This window comes from Cyprinodon tularosa, unplaced genomic scaffold (assembly GCF_016077235.1).
Source record: "Cyprinodon tularosa strain WSP-4 unplaced genomic scaffold, ASM1607723v1 ctg107, whole genome shotgun sequence".
NCBI classification, from domain to species: Eukaryota; Metazoa; Chordata; class Actinopteri; order Cyprinodontiformes; family Cyprinodontidae; genus Cyprinodon; species Cyprinodon tularosa.
Genome location: NW_024037860.1, coordinates 1,914,664 through 1,935,765, shown reverse-complemented (window position 1 = coordinate 1,935,765; position 21,102 = coordinate 1,914,664). Strand labels below are relative to the sequence as shown.

Here is a 21,102-nt window from a genome sequence, read left to right as displayed (position 1 = left end):
TGTCTCTGTCTTGAGATGACATGTTGTAAATTGGCGCTATACAAATAAACTGAATTGAATTTATATACATATACACATATATATGTTCAGGTGGCAAGGGGTTAATAACCATTAGACTGCCATGTATTTTAAATATTCTTTTTTAATACTCAATGGTCCCATTCTCCATTACTGAGCCTCAGCAACTGTTGACACAGTGTACTGTTGCACGACATTACAGGATCCATAATGATAAGCTTAAAGTTGTTCAGTGAGTTGTGCAGCTCCATCCCACTGGCTGGTGCCCACCAACTCCTTTTTTTCCTACCACTGGGTTTTAGGATAATTCATCTCCTGAACTACGTGATCCTGCTTTTTTATCTTTGAGCTCACACATGCTCATCGGCCAAGCCGCAGCCGACACCAAAGAGCTTTTGTAGGCAAAGAAAACTTTGTGTCCCATTACTCTCCTCTTTTGCAGGCAGCATTGCCCCACAGCTCTGACTGCTGGCCTCCCCCAGAAGTCAATCTGTTTCTGATTATGTGTGATCATCCTCAAGCCAGCCAAAAACATTTCAGACCCAAGAGACTCTTATTTTTTTCAAGACAACCTGGACACCATCCAAAGTAAATGCCATTGTAGCTTGTCAAAGGCACCATTTATTATGAGTAGCTAATAATACAATGACAGCAAAAATCTTATTTTAGCTTGCATTTTAAAATATTATATTTGACCTCATGTAACAAATGTTTATTGCATCATCTAATGCTCAGCTGTGTTTGTTTTAACCACTAATTTGCAACAAATATTAATTTCTTTGAGATCATTTAGAAAGAAGATGTCCAGACTGGGTAATAACAGCCCAGATTTAATTTTAATCTGCTGTTAGAATGTTTCTTTTATGACGTAAAATCTTGCAGAAATAAACAAGATTTATGAAACATTACATCCTATTTTGCCATAAATTGTAGCATAGTTAGAATTTGGGGGAAGTGAAACACTTTTGCTTTAGTGTGACTGTTTTTTTGTTTGTTTGTTGTTTTTTTACTCAATAATAAACTGATTATTACAGGGAGATAGTGTGGCGTACTGGTCACGGTCACTGAAATGCTCAGTGAGGAGGTCCAGCTCTCCTGCAGTCAGAGCCTATTCCATGCGTTCCTTAAACTGAGGTGACTGCATAGCAAATCATTGCTTTAATAACTGTCCCGCACTTATGTAAAATCCACTAGACGGGAATAAAAATGGTCTTTGTAAGTTAAAAATCATATGTGAAAGAATGTTTTCATGGTGTTCAAAAATGAATGTATGGTAACGTGTGTTAGTTGCATATTATGTTATACTCAAAAGTAGTAAAGTGACAGTGTGTCCTGAATAATTTTACCAATGAAAAGCACATTGTCAATGGTTTTTCTTGTTTTTAGGATGATTTTGTGGTTCTTATAGCATGTTTCCACAGCATTCGTGACAGAAAAAGGTAAATGAGAAGATATGCAAAGAAAAGAGGCCAAGATGTTAAGTCAAACCCATCATATGTGCATTGAGAACTATACATGGGAATGGGCTATACCACTGAACCACACAATCTGTTTGCATTTACATTGTTTATTATGTTTTAGTCATTTCAAACACTCACTGCTACACCCAGATGTCTAAACTGTAGCGGGATGATGCCATACATTGTCTGTCTCTGTTCTCTTGGCATGAGTAGAACAAGACAGAATTATAGTGGAAAGTGTTCAGTGGCAAAGTGAGACAATATTTCAGCTCACTGTAAAAAAAAAAAAAAAAAAGATAATGGGTTCCATACAGACCAAATGAGGGAACCAGACCATCAAGGCTCTTATCAACACACGGCACAGAGACCAGCCTCTGAGGGGCTCAAGGGATGGGAGGGTATGTGAGTGAAGATACCATTGAGACAGGTACATGATAACATCTGGAGAGACTTACAGTTTACTACCATCTATTCGTCGTCCATTTGGATGAAAAAAAACAACAGTATGGGGACATACTGGTGAATGATAAACTAAACTAGCACTACAATGTAGCCTATAAACTGCTCATACAAATTTACATCTATACAAATCCTGATCATGTCCAAAATCCAAACTTCTCCAACCTTATTTTCTCAACTCTATAGTTTATATCTGTTGATTTTTTGGCCAATTTTTAACCATTTTAAATGTTAAATATATTTTTACAGAATAGCTGACTTAATATGTAAGACCTGTAAAACCCAGAGGAAGTAATCATAGAATAAAGAAAGCAAAAGAAAAGGAGGAAGGAAGGAAGGAAGGAAGGAAGGAAGGAAGGAAGGAAGGAAGGAAGGAAGGAAGGAAGGAAGGAAGGAAGGAAGGAAGGAAGGAAGGAAGGAAGGACACTAATAGAATTAAGAAAGCAAAAGAAAGGAAGGAAGGAAGGAAGGAAGGAAGGAAGGAAGGAAGGAAGGAAGGAAGGAAGGAAGGAAGGAAGGAAGGAAGGAAGGAAGGAAGGAAGGAAGGAAGGAAGGAAGGAAGGAAGGAAGGACACTAATCAAACATTTTAAGTAGCTAAAACACGTTTCTTACCTTGGCAGATGGTTTATATAGTGGTATATTTCCCTGATTTAAATGGATAATTAAAGAAAATCAACATGTAAGAACGACTCTTCTTGACATCATATTATAAAACAAATGTTGCCTAATTGATGGACATCAGCTTAGCTTCTGTTCAGCACATTAAATCATAAATTGTTGCGCTTGACTAAACCTTAATAAAAAAAGGCATTTAAAATTATTAAAATTGGATCTTTATTTTATTGTTTCTTCTACTTTATGGAACTTTAATTCAAACGAGAAAACTGTAGTTTTTATTTGTTTTGTTTGTTTCATTGATTATTTATTCTTCTTATTACTAATGTATGTGTGGTATTTCAGTTCTTGCAGTATAGCAGGAGCCTATAGGATTATCTGTAGCATTATATGGGTTTATCGTTTGTTGATATAAATGATGTTTGTGTAACTTTCGCTCTCTCTAACACACACACACATCCCCCACCTCCCCTGAAGGCTTCCCTGGGTGGAAGACATCACAAAGCGCTCCAGGAGCTCGCAGAAGCCGGCCGCGTCATCGTGTGGATGGGCGGCGCACAGATGGGGAGGACGGAGGGTGTTTTCCAGCTTTAAAAGCACAGGAGCCGGCTACTCTGGCAATCCGCGCTGCGTCATCCAACTGTAGATAGTTCTCCTAAAAAAACACCTTCACTGCTCCAAAGCGGTCCAAACTCACCTCAACACGCTCCAAAAGCTGCCACTCCCCCTTCGATCCATGTATTTCTCCAGCTCATGCTTCACAGTTAATTCATCTTTTTAATTCCGAGCGTATTATGCCTAATGGTTCATAAAGTCAAACTTTGTGTTCTGTAATAACATCGTCGGTAAAGACGTTGTTGCGCGTCGCGCATCCCTTGTTGAATGCAGGATACCTTCAGCCTGTGCGTCAAAGCCAAGTTCAACTTCGGAGCAGCAGCCGGTCAGGAGCGGAGACTCCAGCTTCTCACCTCTACCGCCGCCGACATGAAGTCTGCAGAGGAAGGTAATATTTATCACTTCAAATCAACTTATGATTGAATTAAATAGAAAATGAAACAAAGAAAATCCTGAAAATAATATGATAAAATGTATAATCTTTAACCTTTTTTTAAAGGAAGCATAATGTTTGAATGAAATGTCCTTCACTTGCTGTTCTGTTCCTTTTTATTATCGTTTAACTATAGAAAATGAAACAAAACAGTGAAATAAAATAGGACCAAACAAGAACAAAATAATCACAGCATCTTAAAGTGAGAATCTCAAACTTTCTATGTTGAGACTGCATCCTTGTATATGCATATTATTAGTCCCTTGCAGGTGCATCTCTCATTGTGCAGTTAGGGGTGATTGGGCTGGTTCATTTACCATTGTTGCCATGATAGTACATTGATAGAAGAGCTTATTTCAGGAGCTGTTCTAGTTTCTGATGTTTCCATACCTCTAAGTTGAAGTTGAAATGTAAGTTTTTTTTTCAAGATTACAGTTATGAAAATGTTTTAAGGGATGAAAATATTATTCAACATAGGCTGATCCGAGACATATGCAAACTAAGCAGCCGCTTTACTCTCCTCCAATCTAAGTGACTCCCCTAAGGACAACTTTTGCATTAATCTTTCTTTCTGGAAGCATGATACATAAGTTTTTTCTTGCTGTTTTTTTCAATCAAAATTTTAGTTTTTCAATTGACTTTTATTGTGCAGCTTTCTGCACCATACAGCTACCCTTGACTTTATGTCAGAATCTAATGATACTTATTTTTCTTTTTTGAAATACTTTATATGGATTTATTTGCTTTGATAAAGCAATGTGTTTTCTTCTTTTGTTTTGCATGAACTTCTCCATAGCTTTTTTTTAATCAAAAGTTCAATATTTTTACCTCAAATTCTATCCCAACTAAACAATAATCTTTTTTTAATGCACACAGATGTCACTATAAAATTACATGAAAAAAGTGATTCAGGTTTAAAATCAGAATATGATCTACTTTGTATCTGATATTATGTTTTAGTGTTGAAGTAAAATAAAGTAAAATGAATTATATTGAAAATGGATGATAAACAGGACATATTGGTTGTGTTGTAGTTCTTGATTGCAGCTGGGAACCAAATAGATTAGATCCTGTTTTACATTCAGCCAACTTTGATCTCTTTTTATCAGGATCTCTTGATAGTCTGTTTCGTCTCAATTTTCAGTGCTGATAGTACTGGCTTTTTGTGGATGTTGGGAATTTCATTCAGTCTTTGAGGTTTCATACAGACGGGTGCAGGCCTATTATTTAGTTTGGTCCCGGAGCACTAAGCCTCATAATTGGTAACAGGCATGTGCGTTTTTTCTGTGTTTGCAACTATAAGACAGAGAGCTGTGATCTGTTCTTTGTGGGATGTAGGATAGCCAACTTGACAAGGAGCTATGCCTAACCACATAGAGCTTCAGCTATGTGCCATGAGCCACTAAGCTACAGGAGATAAACCCAGATGTCCACACATACAGATCCTCTCTGTATTTTGCCAACGCTCTTTGCCAGCCATGCACAAAAAAAGTGGCCCCAGGGTTCTCAGTTCCAAAGGCTGGAGTTGACTTCTGTGAGGAACCACATATATCTCACTCTGAAATCATGTCAGTCTGAGCCCAGCCTAGACCACAATCCCTGTGGATAAGCTCCACTATTCTTTAGTCACACTGGTTTTGTTGTGGTAAGAGAATGTTTTGATCATGATAGCGTAATTGAGAGAAATTGTTGTGCACACAAAGAAAACTGTATAATCTGTGTGATAGTCAGAGCACTTTGAAACCATGCTGCAGACAAATGTGGAGGCACTGCTTTGTCTTCAAACAGGGATTTGACTTTTGCTACAATCAGAATTCTCCAAATTCACATTGGTGAATTTGGAGATTTAAGATAAATTTTTCTTAGTTCAGCAGATGTGACGTGCGCGAACCCGGAAAACCCAAGTTTCATGATCATGAAATGTGTAAAAGTGAAAGCCTCAATGTGTTTGAGTGGGTGTTAGGAGACAAGTTCGCTTGCAGCAGAGTGCATAGATTAAACACCTATTTAAAAGAGTAACAGAAAAAAAAAAAAAAACAGCTGCAGCTAAAACCAAAAAGCAGTCAGGCCTGACTTAAGGAGGAGTGTCACAACGGGTGGAGTGGGCAGGGGATCATCATCTGTTTAAACCAGAAAAGAGAGAGAAAAGCATCAGAGAGGACTGAGCTGAGGCACTGGATTTTATCCTGAAAGAGAGGGTTATGACAGAGGCAGAAATGAGTTTTCAGCAAGAAGAGCAAGAGTTTGACTTCAGCTGTGTGTTTGAAGACCATCAAGGTGCGCAGAATGAACCAGACACAGGTGGGTTGTATGAGTTATCCTAAGTTATGGCATACTAGGGACTCTGTTTTCTAGGAAAGCCTTTAAAACTGACATTAAGACGTCTGAAAACTGTCATTTAAAATTTCCTCTCTAAGGTTTCAACAGTGTTTAGCCTTTTTGTCTAAAGGTGGCTACGCCGCAGGTATAGCTACTATATTGAGATGATTCTGAAGTTTCTACAGATGTTTGTAAACACATAATCTGTTAAACTTTATCTCATTTAGGTAATTTTGCATTGTTTCGCTATCTATCTATCTATCTATCTATCTATCTATCTATCTATCTATCTACAGTATCTATCTATCTACAGTATCTATCTATCTATCTATCTATCTATCTATCTATCTATCTATCTATCTATCTATCTATCTATCTATCTATCTATCTATCTATCTATCTATCTATCTATCTATCTATCTATCTATCTATCTATCTATCTATCTAAATGTGTTTTAATTATAGTTTGGGTTTTTGTTTTTCAGATGCATACAACTACACCCCAAACATCAGTCTTCCAATTGGCATGGGCAACCCCTGTCTAACAACGCAGTACCACACCTTGCAGTCCAGTCCTGTCATCCCAGTTTCCTCTTGCCATCAGACTGGCTACAACATTCAAAATGACAACAATGCAGCATCAGGTTATTATCTGCCTCAAAGCTTAAGACCTGGTGGAGCTCCAGCTCTGGAAAGCCCTCGTATAGAGATCACAGCCTATAGCCAATACCCAGAGGATGACATAGAAGCCAGCAGTAGAGAAGATCACATAATCAAACGAGGCGTCAACTCCATTGTAACACTGACGTTGCCAAATGTTGATGGATACCGTGACCCTAGCTGTCTAAGCCCTGCGAGCAGCATATCCTCCCGCAGCTGTAACTCAGAGGCTTCATCCTATGAGTCTGGCTTTTACAACTATGACAATTCCCCTCAGAACTCGCCCTGGCAGTCTCCCAGCGTTTCACCTAGAGGTTCATCTTCACTTCTGTCTTGTCCACATGTCATCGGTCCTGCAGCCTCACCTCACCGTTCACCCTCTAACTCTCCTCAAATAGGAGCTATGGCAGAGGAAGGGTGGCCAACACAACCCCGTGGGTCCCGGCCCAACTCCCCTTCCTGCAGTGGAGTTAGTGGAGGAAACAGTGGTGGTATGGGGAAAAGAAAGTACAGTTTCAATGGCTCCTCTTACCAGCAGTCATCATGCTCCCCCAACCACTCACCCACCCCTTCTTCACACGGTTCCCCAAGAGTCAGCGTCACAGACGAGAACTGGCTTGCCAACACCAACCAGTACACCAACTCAGCCATTGTAGCAGCTATTAATGCTCTCACTACAGATGGAGTGGTCGACCTTGGGGAAGGAATCCCAATGAAGACACGGAAGACGATGCTGGACCTCTCACCATCTCTAAGTCTTAAGGTGGAACCTGGAGGTGAGGAGCTTGGTCCTGAAGGAGAGCCTCGAAATGAAGACTACTCCTCCCGCCTTACCCTTAAGAAGGAAAATTACGGTGGAGGCTTCCTGGATGTGCCCCAGCATCCATACTCCTGGCCTAAACATAAGCCATACCTCAGGTGAGCTATTACTGCTTTTAAAAGCCTATCTCCATTAAAATAAAAAAATAAAAAACATTTTCTGTTCCTTCACACTCCTGATATGGGTTGTAGGTTGGTTAAATCTTGTAATTCCTCTCATCTAACAAGAGTCGTGTTTAAAATGCATTTAGTCCTAACATGGGGTGTAACGCAATCTATTGCCAAAAAGATTTCATGATATTAAAACTATATCTGTCACTGATTGACTTCATACAAAGAATCAACGATAGATTATTCTTTAATGTCATGATTTAGTAACACGCTGTTTTATCTAGTATGCTTAAGAGTTTTTCTTTCTTTTGTTAAGAAAAAAGAAAGAATCTCTTCAGATGTAAATGGGGTCTGCTAATTCTTAGACTTTATAAACTGTAAAGCAACACATTAAAATTATTTTGAAAAATACCTCTATTATATCCTCCATTCTATGATATAAACCCATAATGAAACCACTTTGAACATACAAGAAGATTATAGTTAGACAAGCATTAATATCACAAGATATTGCAAACTCAAATTATGACTGGAATATTCCACAATGTTTAGTTTGTTCAAATAAGATTATGAACTGTAAAAAATATTGAAGTTAAAAAAAAGATCCAACTTTAATAATGCAGAATGTGTTGCCCCTTCCTATTCCACATAATATTTATTACTGAATTTGCAATCTTTCCAAGAGGAAGAAAGCCCACTATACAGCTCTCACAGCTCATTGTGAAAAAATATCTTTGGTAGGTTTGTTAAAAGCAACAAAGTTGCATAAAGCAGTCACCTTTGCAAAGTTTAAGCATGTAAAAAGAATGTGCAAGACATCACTCTATAAACCCCCATTGTCTTTTTTAAATGCAGTGTCACCAATGCATAACTTCAGTAGAGCATCTCAACCCAACCTACTTCAAAACTTTCTTTAGAAGTTCACACTTCTACTACCTTAAACAAGCTTATGATCTTTAGCTCTAATCCTTTCAACAGCTTTTTACTGAGCACACACTTCACCAACCACAACCTGACTCATTTATTGTATTTTTGCATCTATATTAAGTTCTGTTTATTTTTCTTGGATGACAAGATTGTTTCGGTTTTTAATCTTCAAAGGCAGTTTCAAAAGGCAGAGAAACAAAGATACATACTCCTCAATTCCAAATAAGCTCCCTTTGAAGATCAGAACTATTTCATCAATCATATTTTGTGCAGAGGACCTGCTTTCCATGTGTATGCAGTTGTTGCTATAACAACTGACACAAACATATTGTGTGGACACACATCCAAACAAACACTGAAGGTGAGCTTTTGTGTTTCTTCTTTCTTCCCTCCTTTGTGACATGTCTTTCTTTGCCAATAACACACTTTCCTGTCGGAAATCAAGTGTTTGATTAAGATAGTGAGTAACAGGAAGTAACGGTGACAGGCTGAGCTGAAGGGGAAGCAGTCTGGGAGTTAATCAGCTGGCTCGTCGTGCTGGTCTGTCGCGCCATTAGACCATCTTTTTACCATGCAGCTATCATGATGTCATGCACCGACTGGGCAGATAAAGCCCTGTGGGGGGAAATCAGATTGTTTTGGGTCAACAAACAGCCTGCAAGTTCCACAAAGATGCCAGAGATTGGTTTCAGTCAACCCACCCCTCGGGTCAGGGGTTTGCGTTTAGCAGGCATCCGGCACAGAGAAATATTGTCCTGCACATGTTTGTTTTGGTTTAGATATCTCTACAGTTTTCACATGGGAATCTGTGACTCTCCATCTGGAGAACAATGATGTTGAGGGATGCCAGCTGCAGCTCGGAGAAAGAGATATCACACTCTAAGATGGGTTGCACTTCATGCTCTGGTTTCTTTAGAACTGATAGGGTTTTGTTGTAGAATCTCAGTGTTATTCCATCCCGATAAAGCATTCACTAAGTTCCAGACAGTATGAGGTTTTTTGCGTTCCCCTGACATATCTTTCCTTCCACTGTCACTTTCTTAATTCATTGTGGCTGTTTCCACTTGTAATGCTCTAATGTAAAACACAGCTCTCAAACTAGAGCACATTTGCTTTTCATTTGCTTTTACATAAAGACACAACATATGATTAACCATTCCTTAAGAGTTATCCAGGTCTAGCTAATGTTGATTAGACTTAGTGCTATTAAGAAATGCATAGACATCAAGCCAGTTGGATTACCTTAAAGCGGCTCAATTTGTGGCTAATTTAAAGCAAACCTGGAAGCTGCAGATACAGTGAGGAAACAGTGAAGCATGCAGTATGCATACATGGTTGCAAAATTATGTTACATTTGAAATGAAAGACACAAAAGATGCATAAATGTAAAGAAACTTAATCTAAAGTGACTTGAACTCTATAGCAATCAAAATGTTTTGCTCTTTCAGCCCTTCTCTGCCGGCTCTTGACTGGCAGTTGCCGTCCTGCTCTGGTCCGTATAACCTGCAGATTGAGGTGCAGCCAAAATCCCACCATAGGGCACATTATGAGACGGAGGGAAGCCGGGGAGCTGTGAAGGCACTGTCTGGGGGACATCCTGTAGTTCAGGTAAGTCAATCTGTGGATAGATAGGAAGCTGTTGTCTTCAAAATTATATCTTTGTTCATAAAAAAAAAAAAAAAAAAAAAAAAAAAACACAGTTTAGTGATGCACTGTAGCATAAAAATCAGGTGTGTTTTTTTAGATTACTATTTTGGTATATCCAATGGCAGTAACATGTTATTTTAACTGTACTGTTTCCATCCCTTTCTGTCTGGGTTTCATCACATATATTGAATAGAATAGAATAGAATAGAATAGAATAGAATAGAATAGAATAGAATAGAATAGAATAGAATAGAATAGAATAGAATAGAATAGAATAGAAATACCCACATTGTACCACACTGGGGACATTATAGTGTAATGGGGGTACCTTCATTTTTTGCAAATAGATCCTGCACCTGATTTAAGAATTTGCCTATTTCATTGCAAAACTGTTTCCTGAATAAAATTGTGCCCTTACTGTCATGATGCTGCAACACCAATAAGGGTGTGCTTAAGAATTTGAGAATTACTGACCTGGACTAAATTGGGCCTCTATGAAAGCACATTGGATAAAAATAATAATAATTATTATTATTTTTAAAAATCAACTTTTTTTTGTCATAATTATGAGACAGCTAGGTATTTTTAAGGACATTTTATTTCATAAGCATGATTTATTTACCGTATCATAATGACAGAAAAATTTCAAAGAGGCCCAATTTATTCCAGGTCATGTATGCTTATAGCTTGTTATTCCCAAAGCTTGTTCTCAAAAGTACATTCATAATGTCATAATCTTAATATTATGGGATAGCTAAGTCATAATTATGAGATATTATCTCATAATTACAAGGTAGCTTAGTCAAATTATATGATACCAGTTGTTCTTTCCTTTGAGTGGCAGAAATGAGCTTTCTTAGAGTTCCACCTCTTAAGACAACTCTACTTTTATAAAGCATTCCTTGCTTTTTTTTTTTTCTCAGACTTTGTTGTATAAACCTTTCAACTATTTACACAGACAAATTGGGTACTTATCTCTACAGAATGGTCGGCTGAACAGTAAATAGATGTAGGAGTGCTCCACCCATCATTGTCTTGCAGATAATTCAGTTAGAGTAACAAAAAGTTAAACCAATGTAAAAATAATAAATGAGCATTAGTTAAAACCACAACAATATTTGTGCTTTATTTTTTCCTTTCATTTGGGCATGTTTGGCTGCATCATTTGGCAGCGAGTGTTAATATTAATATCAAGATGGTCACAAATATCTAAAATTAATATGAATGTCTGTAGAAAGTCCTATAGTGAAGTATTAATAAAGTACAGATGATGAAGTTAGTGTCACTCCAAGGTTGAGCAAACAGTGGAGTAAACCCAGAGGCTTTAATTAGGCTTTGAGATTTTCCCTTTTCTACATTTATATTTCCTGCTTTGCTGTTTATGAGAACAGAGATATGTGCTAGGCTTAGCCTGTCCCAGACCAGCAACACAATTTCATCCTTTGGGACAAGCTGGTCTGAATTTATACTAAATATTTAACATGAGATAGATATCTACATTCTCCATTACCTTTTAAGAGAACCTCAGTTTGAAAGTATGAAATATACTCATAAATCTGTAAAAATCTGAAGTTCTTTCATATTTAAATAAAAAAATGTTCATGCGCACAACACCAACATGATATTTATAGTAAAAATCCCATTCATTACAGCTTGTCCACCCTGTTAACTACCAGAAAAGGCCTTTCTTGTGACTTCTGACATTAACACAGTGCGTACAAACTAGGCTTTACATTTCACCATATGCCTGTTTACTGTGTTATTAATGCTCCCTGAAGCTCAGAGTCAATACACTGTAATCCTGTAAAAGGTCACTTTGACCAGTTGCAGTGCATGCTGACTCAATTAGTATAGAGAAGAACCATCACCTCTCACTATTGTACTTGGCAAACTCTAAAAGAGCACACGTCAGTCTCGCCAACAACGCTGCACAGAACTCCTTTCTATGTTGCGCTGTCATCACACTGGGCTCAGATCTCGGTTTACACAAGGTGGGAATTTAGTGCTTTTTTCATATGCCTACAGCTGAGGATAAATGTGGCTGTCAAACTGTTCATTTAAAGCAAAGCTGACTTATTGCATTCTTTACTGGTTTATTAAACAAAAAAAAAAGCTTAATGCAGCATAGCTCCATTTCTTGAACAAGAGGTATTTTCCCCAGTGCAAATTAATCTTACTGGTCCATCAGTGTCACACTCTTAGCACTGTGCAAGTACTGTCCTGGAGCAGTTTTGTAAATAGATGTTGTCAGCACATCCTGGTCTACATGATGTCAAATGCACTCGACAGTCGTAGGCCAGCACAGTGTTTTAAACAAGCCTGTCAAACCTGCAGGTTTTCTCTATAAATACAGTTCATTACTCCACTTCATTATTGTACATCAACATGCATGAATCAACATTTCACCCCAGCACCTCCCCGTGGCACCGGGAGAGGCTGATCACAGTAAGCCTGCCATACACTGCTGCTGCAGGTGTGACCGGCATTAATTTAGCTTACTGTCTGACTAACTCTTCAAAAAACAGAGTAAAAACACATTAGTTAATCATAAGAACTGTCTACAAGTAGCATGCTCTCATTTCAGAATTTGAGTGTGTATTATTGGGATTTAAAGTGAAAGACCTAGACAATGCTTGACGATTGAAATGTGAAAGGTTTCAAGGTTGGATTCAAGTCTGCTCTAAGTCAATCCATAATAAAACCACTTTGTAGCATGGGGTTCCATTTCTTGGGGCATTTTTAAACCAGCCTCTTAGATATAAAAAGTAAAAAAATAAACTTTTCAAAATAGCCTAAGCAAAGTCACATTGGATGAAGAATATACTGAAGGTGAAGATTAGTTTTCAGATCTGTCAAAAGGTAGTAATTTGGTTAAGGTCTGAACTTTGAACAGTAATGGGTGTATCCTGATCTAAACCATTCCTTAAACCGTTTTGACTTATCATTTGGTCATGCTCCTGAAAAGTGAACCTTAGCCCTAGTTTTAAGTGGAGTAGCAGATGTTTCCTACAAGGATCTCCTTGTATGTAGCACCATCAATTCATACTAATTTTCCTGTTAAATATGTTTTTTCAATATAACTTTTAAATTAAAATTATTATTAGTAGCATTTGCATCTTACACTTTGTGAACATACTTTGTCCTCCTCATGACTAGCAACAAACTTTATGCAAGACTTTGTATAGCTTTCTTTTGACAGATTTTATTTTTTAACCTGACCAATAGATGTTATAAAACACATACATACAAGCCAGTGGTTGTAACTAGTTAACATGTGAAAAAGAACCAATTTAGGCGTGTAAATGTTTAAAAAAATGCTGTGGAAATACTACTAGTTTTGTCCCAAAAAAAAGGTAAAATTTTAGAGTTTAAGTTGGGGTCAGTCCAGGTGCTTCTAAAGCTATAGCACACAAATTAAAGTGCTTCTTTTCTCTCATATCTTTTCACATAGATTGCAGACTTCTTGGAAAGTGAAGATTTATGCCTGTGATTTATAATGCTGTGCCGTCAGCTGGGGTATCTTGAGGGTTTTATAACTTTAGAAACCCCTCCAAGCAAGGCAGTGTGAAGAAAAATATATCTAAAGAGATGAGCCAATCATGTGTTTGAGCTCAATTTATGATACACTATATTGCCAAAAGTATTTGCTCACCTGCCTTGACTCACATATGAGCTTAAGTGACATCCCGTTCCTAATCCATAGGGTTCAATATGACGTCGGTCCACCCTTTGCAGCTAGAACAGCTTCAACTCTTCTGGGAAGGCTGTCCACAAGGTTTAGGAGTGTGTTTATGGGAATTTTTGACCATTCTTCCAGAAGCGCATTTGTGAGGTTGCACACTGATGTTGGACGAGAAGGCCTGGCTCTCAGTCTCCGCTCTAATTCATCCCAAAGGTGTTCTATCGGGTTGAGGTCAGGACTCTGTGCAGGCCAGTCAAGTTCATCCACACCAGACTCTGTCATCCATGTCTTTATGGACCTTGCTTTGTGCACTGGTGCACAGTCATGTTGGAAGAGGAAGGGGCCAGCTCCAAACTGTTCCCACAAAGTTGGGAGCATGGAATTGTCCAAAATGTCTTGGGATGCTGAAGCATTCAGAGTTCCTTTCACTGGAACTAAGGGGCCAAGCCCAGCTCCTGAAAAACAACCCCACACCATAATCCCCCCTCCAACAAACTTTACACTTGGCACAATGCAGTCAGACAAGTACCGTTCTCCTGGCAACCGCCAAACCCAGACCCGTCCATCAGATTGCCAGATGGAGAAGCGCGATACGTCACTCCAGAGAACGCGTCTCCACTGCTCTAGAGTCCAGTGGCGGCGTGCTTTACACCACCGCATCCGACGCTTTGCATTGCACTTGGTGATGTATGGCTTGGATGCAGCTGCTCGACCATGGAAACCCATTCCATGAAGCTCTCTGCGCACTGTTCTTGAGCTAATCTGAAGGCCACATGAAGTTTGGAGGTCTGTAGTGATTGACTCTGCAGAAAGTTGGCGACCTCTTCGCACTATGCGCGTCAGCATCCGCTGACCCCGCTCCGTCAGTTTACGTGGCCTACCACTTCGTGGCTGAGTTGCTGTCGTTCCCAAACACTTCCATTTTCTTATAATACAGCTGACAGTTGACTGTGGAATATTTAGGAGCGAGGAAATTTCACGACTGGATTTGTTGCACAGGTGGCATCCTATCACAGTTCCACGCTGGAATTCACTGAGCTCCTGAGAGCGACCCATTCTTTCACAAATGTTTGTAAAAACAGTCTGCATGCCTAGGTGCTTGAATTTATACACCTGTGGCCATGGAAGTGATTGGAACACCTGATTCCAATAATTTGGATGGGTGAGCAAATACTTTTGGCAATATAGTGTATCTCGAAAAACATTTTTGGTACCTCAAGGTTTTTCTGCAGAGTCCAAGATACAAAATTTCTCTTAAATCTTATTCAGATGCTTGTTAACACTTTCTTTGTCTCTGGTGAGGTGATGTGAAAAGTTAAGTTATTAACACTGAAGGAAGGGCATCCACTGGTCTCAAATGCCCCGTGGTAATGAGTGGCAGGCGCTGGATGGGTGAGGCACAGTCAACGAGAATGAGTCAATAATGACAAAGGGGCATGAGTGTAGGAGGCAAATCAAGGAAGCATGTGTGTGTGTGTGTGTGTGTGTGTGTGTGAGTGTGTGTGTGTGTGTGTTTGTCGTGGGTCTGTGTGTGTCTATGTGTGATTATGTGTGTTGTTGCTGCTAGAGGATGTAAGGAGAAAAGATACCCAAGGGGCAGATGGAGTCACAAGGCAGCTGGAACTTGCCTTGGCTGCCCCCTAGAGATATTCTGTATCCTGCTGATTAGGACCAGTATAGCCGTGAGGTTGTCTGAGCATGGAAGTTGGGGAAAGGCAAGAGTCAGAATCCCAGAGCCAGCAGATGCTACCTCTCCCCTTCACACACCCATGCCTCTCTCGCTTTCTCCCTCTCTTGAGGACCAGAGGATGTCGTTCCCAGTGAACTTTTCATCCTTCAGTGATTTCCCAAACCCAAACCACCAGGCCTCCCTCCTGTTGAGTCCCAGTCAAGCACAGCTCTATTGTTTTCTTAGCTCATGCATGATCAGACACATGTGCTATGAGTGATGGTGACACGTGTGTTGGAAAGTAACACCAGGTGAAAAAACAGCAAGCTGAAGCAGCCTGAAAAGACACACTGTTTCTGCATGGCCTCCATACTGGTGCAGTTGACTGCACTATTACCCTGGAGAAAGAAGACTCTGAGATTATATTCCAACCAGCGCCCTAATGTGGGTAGTTTGCATGTTCTCCCCATTCACACATGTGTTTTCTCTGGGTAGCACAACTTTGACTCTAAGCCATTAAAGATTGGAGATGCTAGCAACTACCTTACTGCAATGCTGCAAGAATAGGAGAAAAAAATAACATACATACAATACCACCTTGTTAATTGCCAACAGGGCAATTAACATTTTGACACCCCTACCCTTCTTGTTTATTTGCAGATCATTTGCTTAAGACTTGCACTCCGATTGTAATTCGCCCATAGCACTTTACATCAAACGGCAGATAATATTTTAAATATCATAAACCAGAAGATTTTGGATATTCTGTGTCCTCCATTTGGAATGTTCAAGATGCTACTTAATTTCCCTGTAGCCATACTAGGTGCATTTTTAAAGCCATACTAATGGGAAATCTTGGTCTATCAACCGTATCTACTTGCTTATTGCAGGTTTGCTGGCTGCTACCTCTTTCAAGTTTTTTAGTACAGTACAGTACAGTAGACGCTGAAAGGGCTGCCACTATATTGATGACATACAGCCCATTCATACATAAGGTAAATTGTAGAGTGACAGACAACCACATTTTTTTCCACTAGACAACACAGAGGGAGGCTAGATGTGGAATGGGAGAGAAAAAAAAATCATCAGGAAAAAATAAGTAAATAAAACTGGCAGTGTTCTTGTTGGAAGGCAGCAGTGCTAACAACTGCTCTTACCTGCAGCATGTTATGCCACACTTTGGATTAAAGAAAGTACACCAAATAGGAAAAAAATTCAGTCAAAAACAAGTCCACAAAGGGGGGGGGACCTACCTCCAAAGTAATGTTGAAAATAGCCACAGACCACCAGAGTGGTTTTGCCAAGAGACTCATGGCTTAGCCATGCTGAAACATTACTAGTGAGCAGAAGGATGAGGTTAATTACACCCTTGATAGATCTTTTTTTGGTAGAAGATTTTTGCTGATTAGAACCTTATCAGTTTGAGTTGCTAAATACAAAGCATGGAAGGAAGGCATACTAAAAAGGCAAGTGTCTGAGTTGTATTAATGCCAGAATGCTGGGACAAAAGCATGTACTGGAGATGAAGTCTTGTACCACAATATTTTAAATATTAGGAAAATTTTACTTCAATAGCCAGTGCTTAAACTTACAATACCAACATTAGGATAGTTGTAAGAAAAATAATAAAGAGACGGTGCATTGTAACAACAATTATCCATCCATCCGTTATCCGTCACACTTTTCCCTGCTGGGGTCACGAGGGGTGCTGGTGTCTACAGGCAAGAGTTGGGGTATACCCTGGACAGGTCGCCAGTCCATTGCAGGGTGAAAACAATTTTGACAGTTTAAAATAAGAGACTTACTCATAGAGATTTACTCAGCAAATCAACAACAATTTCATCTTGCTGCTGTCCATTATAGGATTTTGAAATGGAACGTAAGGGATACCCATCTATTGCTGGGTAAAAACATTCATAAACACTTGTACAATGCAGAAGTGCGTATGACTTTTCATGAAAGATATTCAATAGCCCATATGCATACACACACAATCTTTCATTAAACCTAAAGCAAAACAGACATGCTGTACTTTCTGCAGGATGTAGCCATAGTCCCTTTAATGTATGCATGACTTAATACCCACCTGTGTCTTGCTCTGCAGCTTTAATGCATAGCAAATCTGCCATAGGCTTCCGCCATAGTGACATGAAAGACCTCTTCTTGCACACGCTGGGTTTTCTGCATGTGTGGTTTCACCTTGGGATCCGGTGCTTTGTAATGTCTCTGTGTGCCTATGTAATGTCTCAAAGAAACCCCACCCAATGTACAGCAAACTATACTGTACTAGCTAATTGCTCATTAAATCTACTGCTGCCTCCTGTTTGATATTCAAAAGGCTCGGTTTACCCTGTGGTGCTGTTAGAGCTTAGTCAGAACTATTATTTGTAGCCCAAAGGGCTATTTATGCCACTCGCAAATTGTGGTTCTCCTTCCCTTACAGCAGTATCGGGCTACCACTAATTACCAGTTAATACTATGTGGAAAAGTACAGAGCTGTGCATCGTTTTTCTTGGTTTGAAGTGATAACCAGTCAAGCTGTACATTCATGATGCGTAGCACAAGATCCTGGTGTTTTTTGGGTGGTTAGAGGAGAGAGAGTGATTATCAATGCATCATCTCCCTTATAAAAACCTTGGTAGACTTAGATGATGTTTCTCATGGCAGGTTTTTCTGTTAACAAAACCATTGTTTTTATAGGGAATTTTGACCCGCAGTAGTCTAGACACAGGCTTTTGCTTGAAATGTTGCCCTCGATGACATAACACTAAGTAGTCGGTTCCACAAAAACCTTAAGAGCAATAGAAGTTTGTTAGCTAGCAAAAGGAGTGGTATTTGCATCCATGGGAACGAAACACATTAAAGAATTGCATATGTTGCTTTGTGTGTTCATTATGGGGCATGGGAGATGTGAGTGAGCCAGGCGGGTGATGGTGTAAAGTCTGCAAGGAGAGACAACTTGGATGAGTGTATATTTAATTGGGTACAGCAAAGGCTGGCAGCGTGTGTGTCAGCACTTGACAGACGAGAGACTGGGATAATGGGAGAAAACTTGAATCAACTTCTGCATTTCTCCCCAGTACCACTCCCCAACCCCCTTCTACTTCCAGTACTCCTCTCTGTGCCACGTGGACTTCTACGAGTCATGACATTTGAGGCAGTGATGAAAGGAATAGCTGAAGTAGAGACGGCAGTGTAATGCACTTCTCTCAACTGTATTCACAATCAATTTCCAGCCGGGACAGACATAACTAATTTTGCACTGAATCGGAACAATTAACATGTTGAAATCTTTTATTTTCACTATTCAGGCCAGATGCAGGCGACATTTTAGATGCCACTGTTAGTAAGGAAACTAAAGGATAGCCTACTCTAAAAAGCTTTAGAAAGCGTTTATTTTATCCGGACTGACATACATATGTCTACTGTTAGTAAATAAGGGCATCATCTGCTGAAGTGTACCGTTTGTCTTGTGCCCAATCTCTTTTGCAAAGGTGATGACCGAAAGATGGATCACAGGGAAACATACACAATACTTTGAAAAAAGTTTTTGTTGTTGTTCAGCTATTTCATATTTCAGTTACCCTGAATCGTATACCCCTAAAGAGGAAGCGTATAAACAGCCGCCCTCACTACTCATCTAATACATGAGCAGAGTATAAAGAAAAAACATTTTTGATATAAAGTCAAAGAAATTCCCCTTCAGATTTTGCGAAATACCACATAGGGATCATGGCAAATTGTTATTGTCAAATAGACCAAAATTAGTACATTTTAGGCATTTTAAAATCTATAGTAGTGGATGCAGTTTACAGTAGGAGGGTAGAGAAGACTGCAGCAGAGCTGGAGGTATTGTTAATTCTGGCCCATGCTGCTGGTTTATTTTTCAATAGCATCAGATGAAAACTAGATAAAGTTAATAGGAAGTTAAGATAGAGTTACATATAATACAATTCAGAAGAAAAAATGAGACTAAGGTTTCGCTGAAATTCCAGAATCCCCAACATTGTCAACATTAAAATTGGGTTTTTTAACATAACCAAATGTGAAAAGATTTCTTGGAGTATTTTGTTTGTATGTTTTCTATCTGATACTTTGGGGAAAATGGCGTTCAGATACTTTGTGAAACGTAGATACTCTTTAAACTTTAACTTTTCAAAAAAATAAATAAGCCATGCAAATGCAGATAGGCTGCAGTTAAAGCAAAAACAGTCACTAGGGGACAAAAATACACAACTGGTCTCACTGGCTGCTAACTTGATTTTATTTCATTCTTAAACGTAATGAAGTAGTCTGCTTGTGATGTGCAGTCAACTGAGTATCAGAGGAGTTCAGAAGAAGCCAAGGCAGGACTGTGAGTAGAGGGTCAATGGGAGCACATATGGAAAAACGATTGAAAGTGGTCACCCAGGGGGACTAGACCGCCTTTTCTTGCTGCCGGGTAGGCTAACGTCACCAAGAGGATTACCTGACCTCATTAATCACTTCCTCTCCCCCATGAGGTTTTAAGTCCTCATACCTGAATCACTGTGTGTAACCACAAAATGAGTAAAAAGACAAGTTCTCCACCCCATTCCATTTCCACCAATCCTACTGTCCTGCCTTTCCTTGAAGCCCACCCTGTAGTCATCTGGCAGCCGAGGTAAAGGCTTAAGGTCACAAAAAAATGTGACAAAAAACAAAGCCTTGCAGTCTAGCTGCCTGTGTCTTATTAATCCAAAAACCCAACGTCATGCAATTAACTGCTTCAGTGATTCAGATTTGTATCTTGATCATTGCTGTCGCCCTTCCAGCAGTCGGTGCACCAGTAACTGGTAGCATGTGTGCATATACATAATCACTGCAAGTGACACTGTAAGTAAAATATAACAAGGGGAACAGGGCCTGTCGGTGAGATCACGGAGCAGATGAAGTGGCCCCTTGGGATGCCAAGACTTCAAGAAGCCCCCAACCTCTGCTTAACTCACTGATGACTAGCATGTGTGACTAGCTAACAGGTCGAGACAGCTGCTAGAGACACTACCGACGACTGAAGAGAAATAGGGAGTGTAGATGATTGACAGCTTCAACTTTACCACTGTCTATATGATTTCTTCATACGTGAATCAGAGAGGAAACTCAGATAAGAACTGGTACTTAGATCACTGACATATGCATATATACTTGCTATGAATGGCTCATACCCTATTTTTATTCAAGGTGATTAATTCGGAAACTTGGTAAGGGAACGGGTGCATGCTCTCACTTTTCCTTTATCCGAAAGCTATCTCATTAACTAAAGACAGCACACATTTAATCTTTGTGTCAGGGCAAGTTTCTTCCGCAGACAAATTTGTTCTTGAACCAGAGGTATTACAGGTCCATGAAATTGTAGCCCCAATTTTTCAAAGACCAAAAAGTGACAGCTCTCCAGTCGCCTCAGTCTTCCTCACACCCACGTGCCTGCCTGCTCTCTCAGAGGTAATTATAAACCAATTATTCAGATTATGTCATAGGTTACATGTGGTCTGCATTTGTCTATATGACTCAGTGCAATAGATAAACAAGTAGGGTCTTTTTATTCCGTTGGACGTTGCTGCTGTTTTCACTCGGATGGAGCTCAGAGAAAATTTGTCTGAGGCAGTGTGCTGGTGTGTGCTTGGGTAATTGACCAATTTGTGGGATTTT

General features: G+C 39.5%; 1 protein-coding gene across 2 annotated transcripts in view; it reads left to right on the top strand.

Moving 5' to 3' along the window:
- The first annotated feature begins 3,121 nt into the window (after positions 1 to 3,121).
- LOC119786031 (nuclear factor of activated T-cells, cytoplasmic 1-like) overlaps positions 3,122 to 21,102 on the top strand; it is a 77,797-nt gene continuing 59,816 nt past the window's right edge. The window contains exons 1-3 of one of the 2 annotated variants that reach the window (XM_038289078.1): positions 3,122 to 3,556; positions 6,406 to 7,498; positions 9,886 to 10,045. In XM_038289078.1, the coding sequence (XP_038145006.1) occupies positions 3,436 to 3,556; positions 6,406 to 7,498; positions 9,886 to 10,045 (1,374 nt within the window). In that variant the 5' untranslated portion in view covers positions 3,122 to 3,435. Of the gene's footprint in view, positions 3,557 to 5,748; positions 5,903 to 6,405; positions 7,499 to 9,885; positions 10,046 to 21,102 lie in introns of those variants that run through there. The other variant, XM_038289086.1, reaches the window with a different exon arrangement.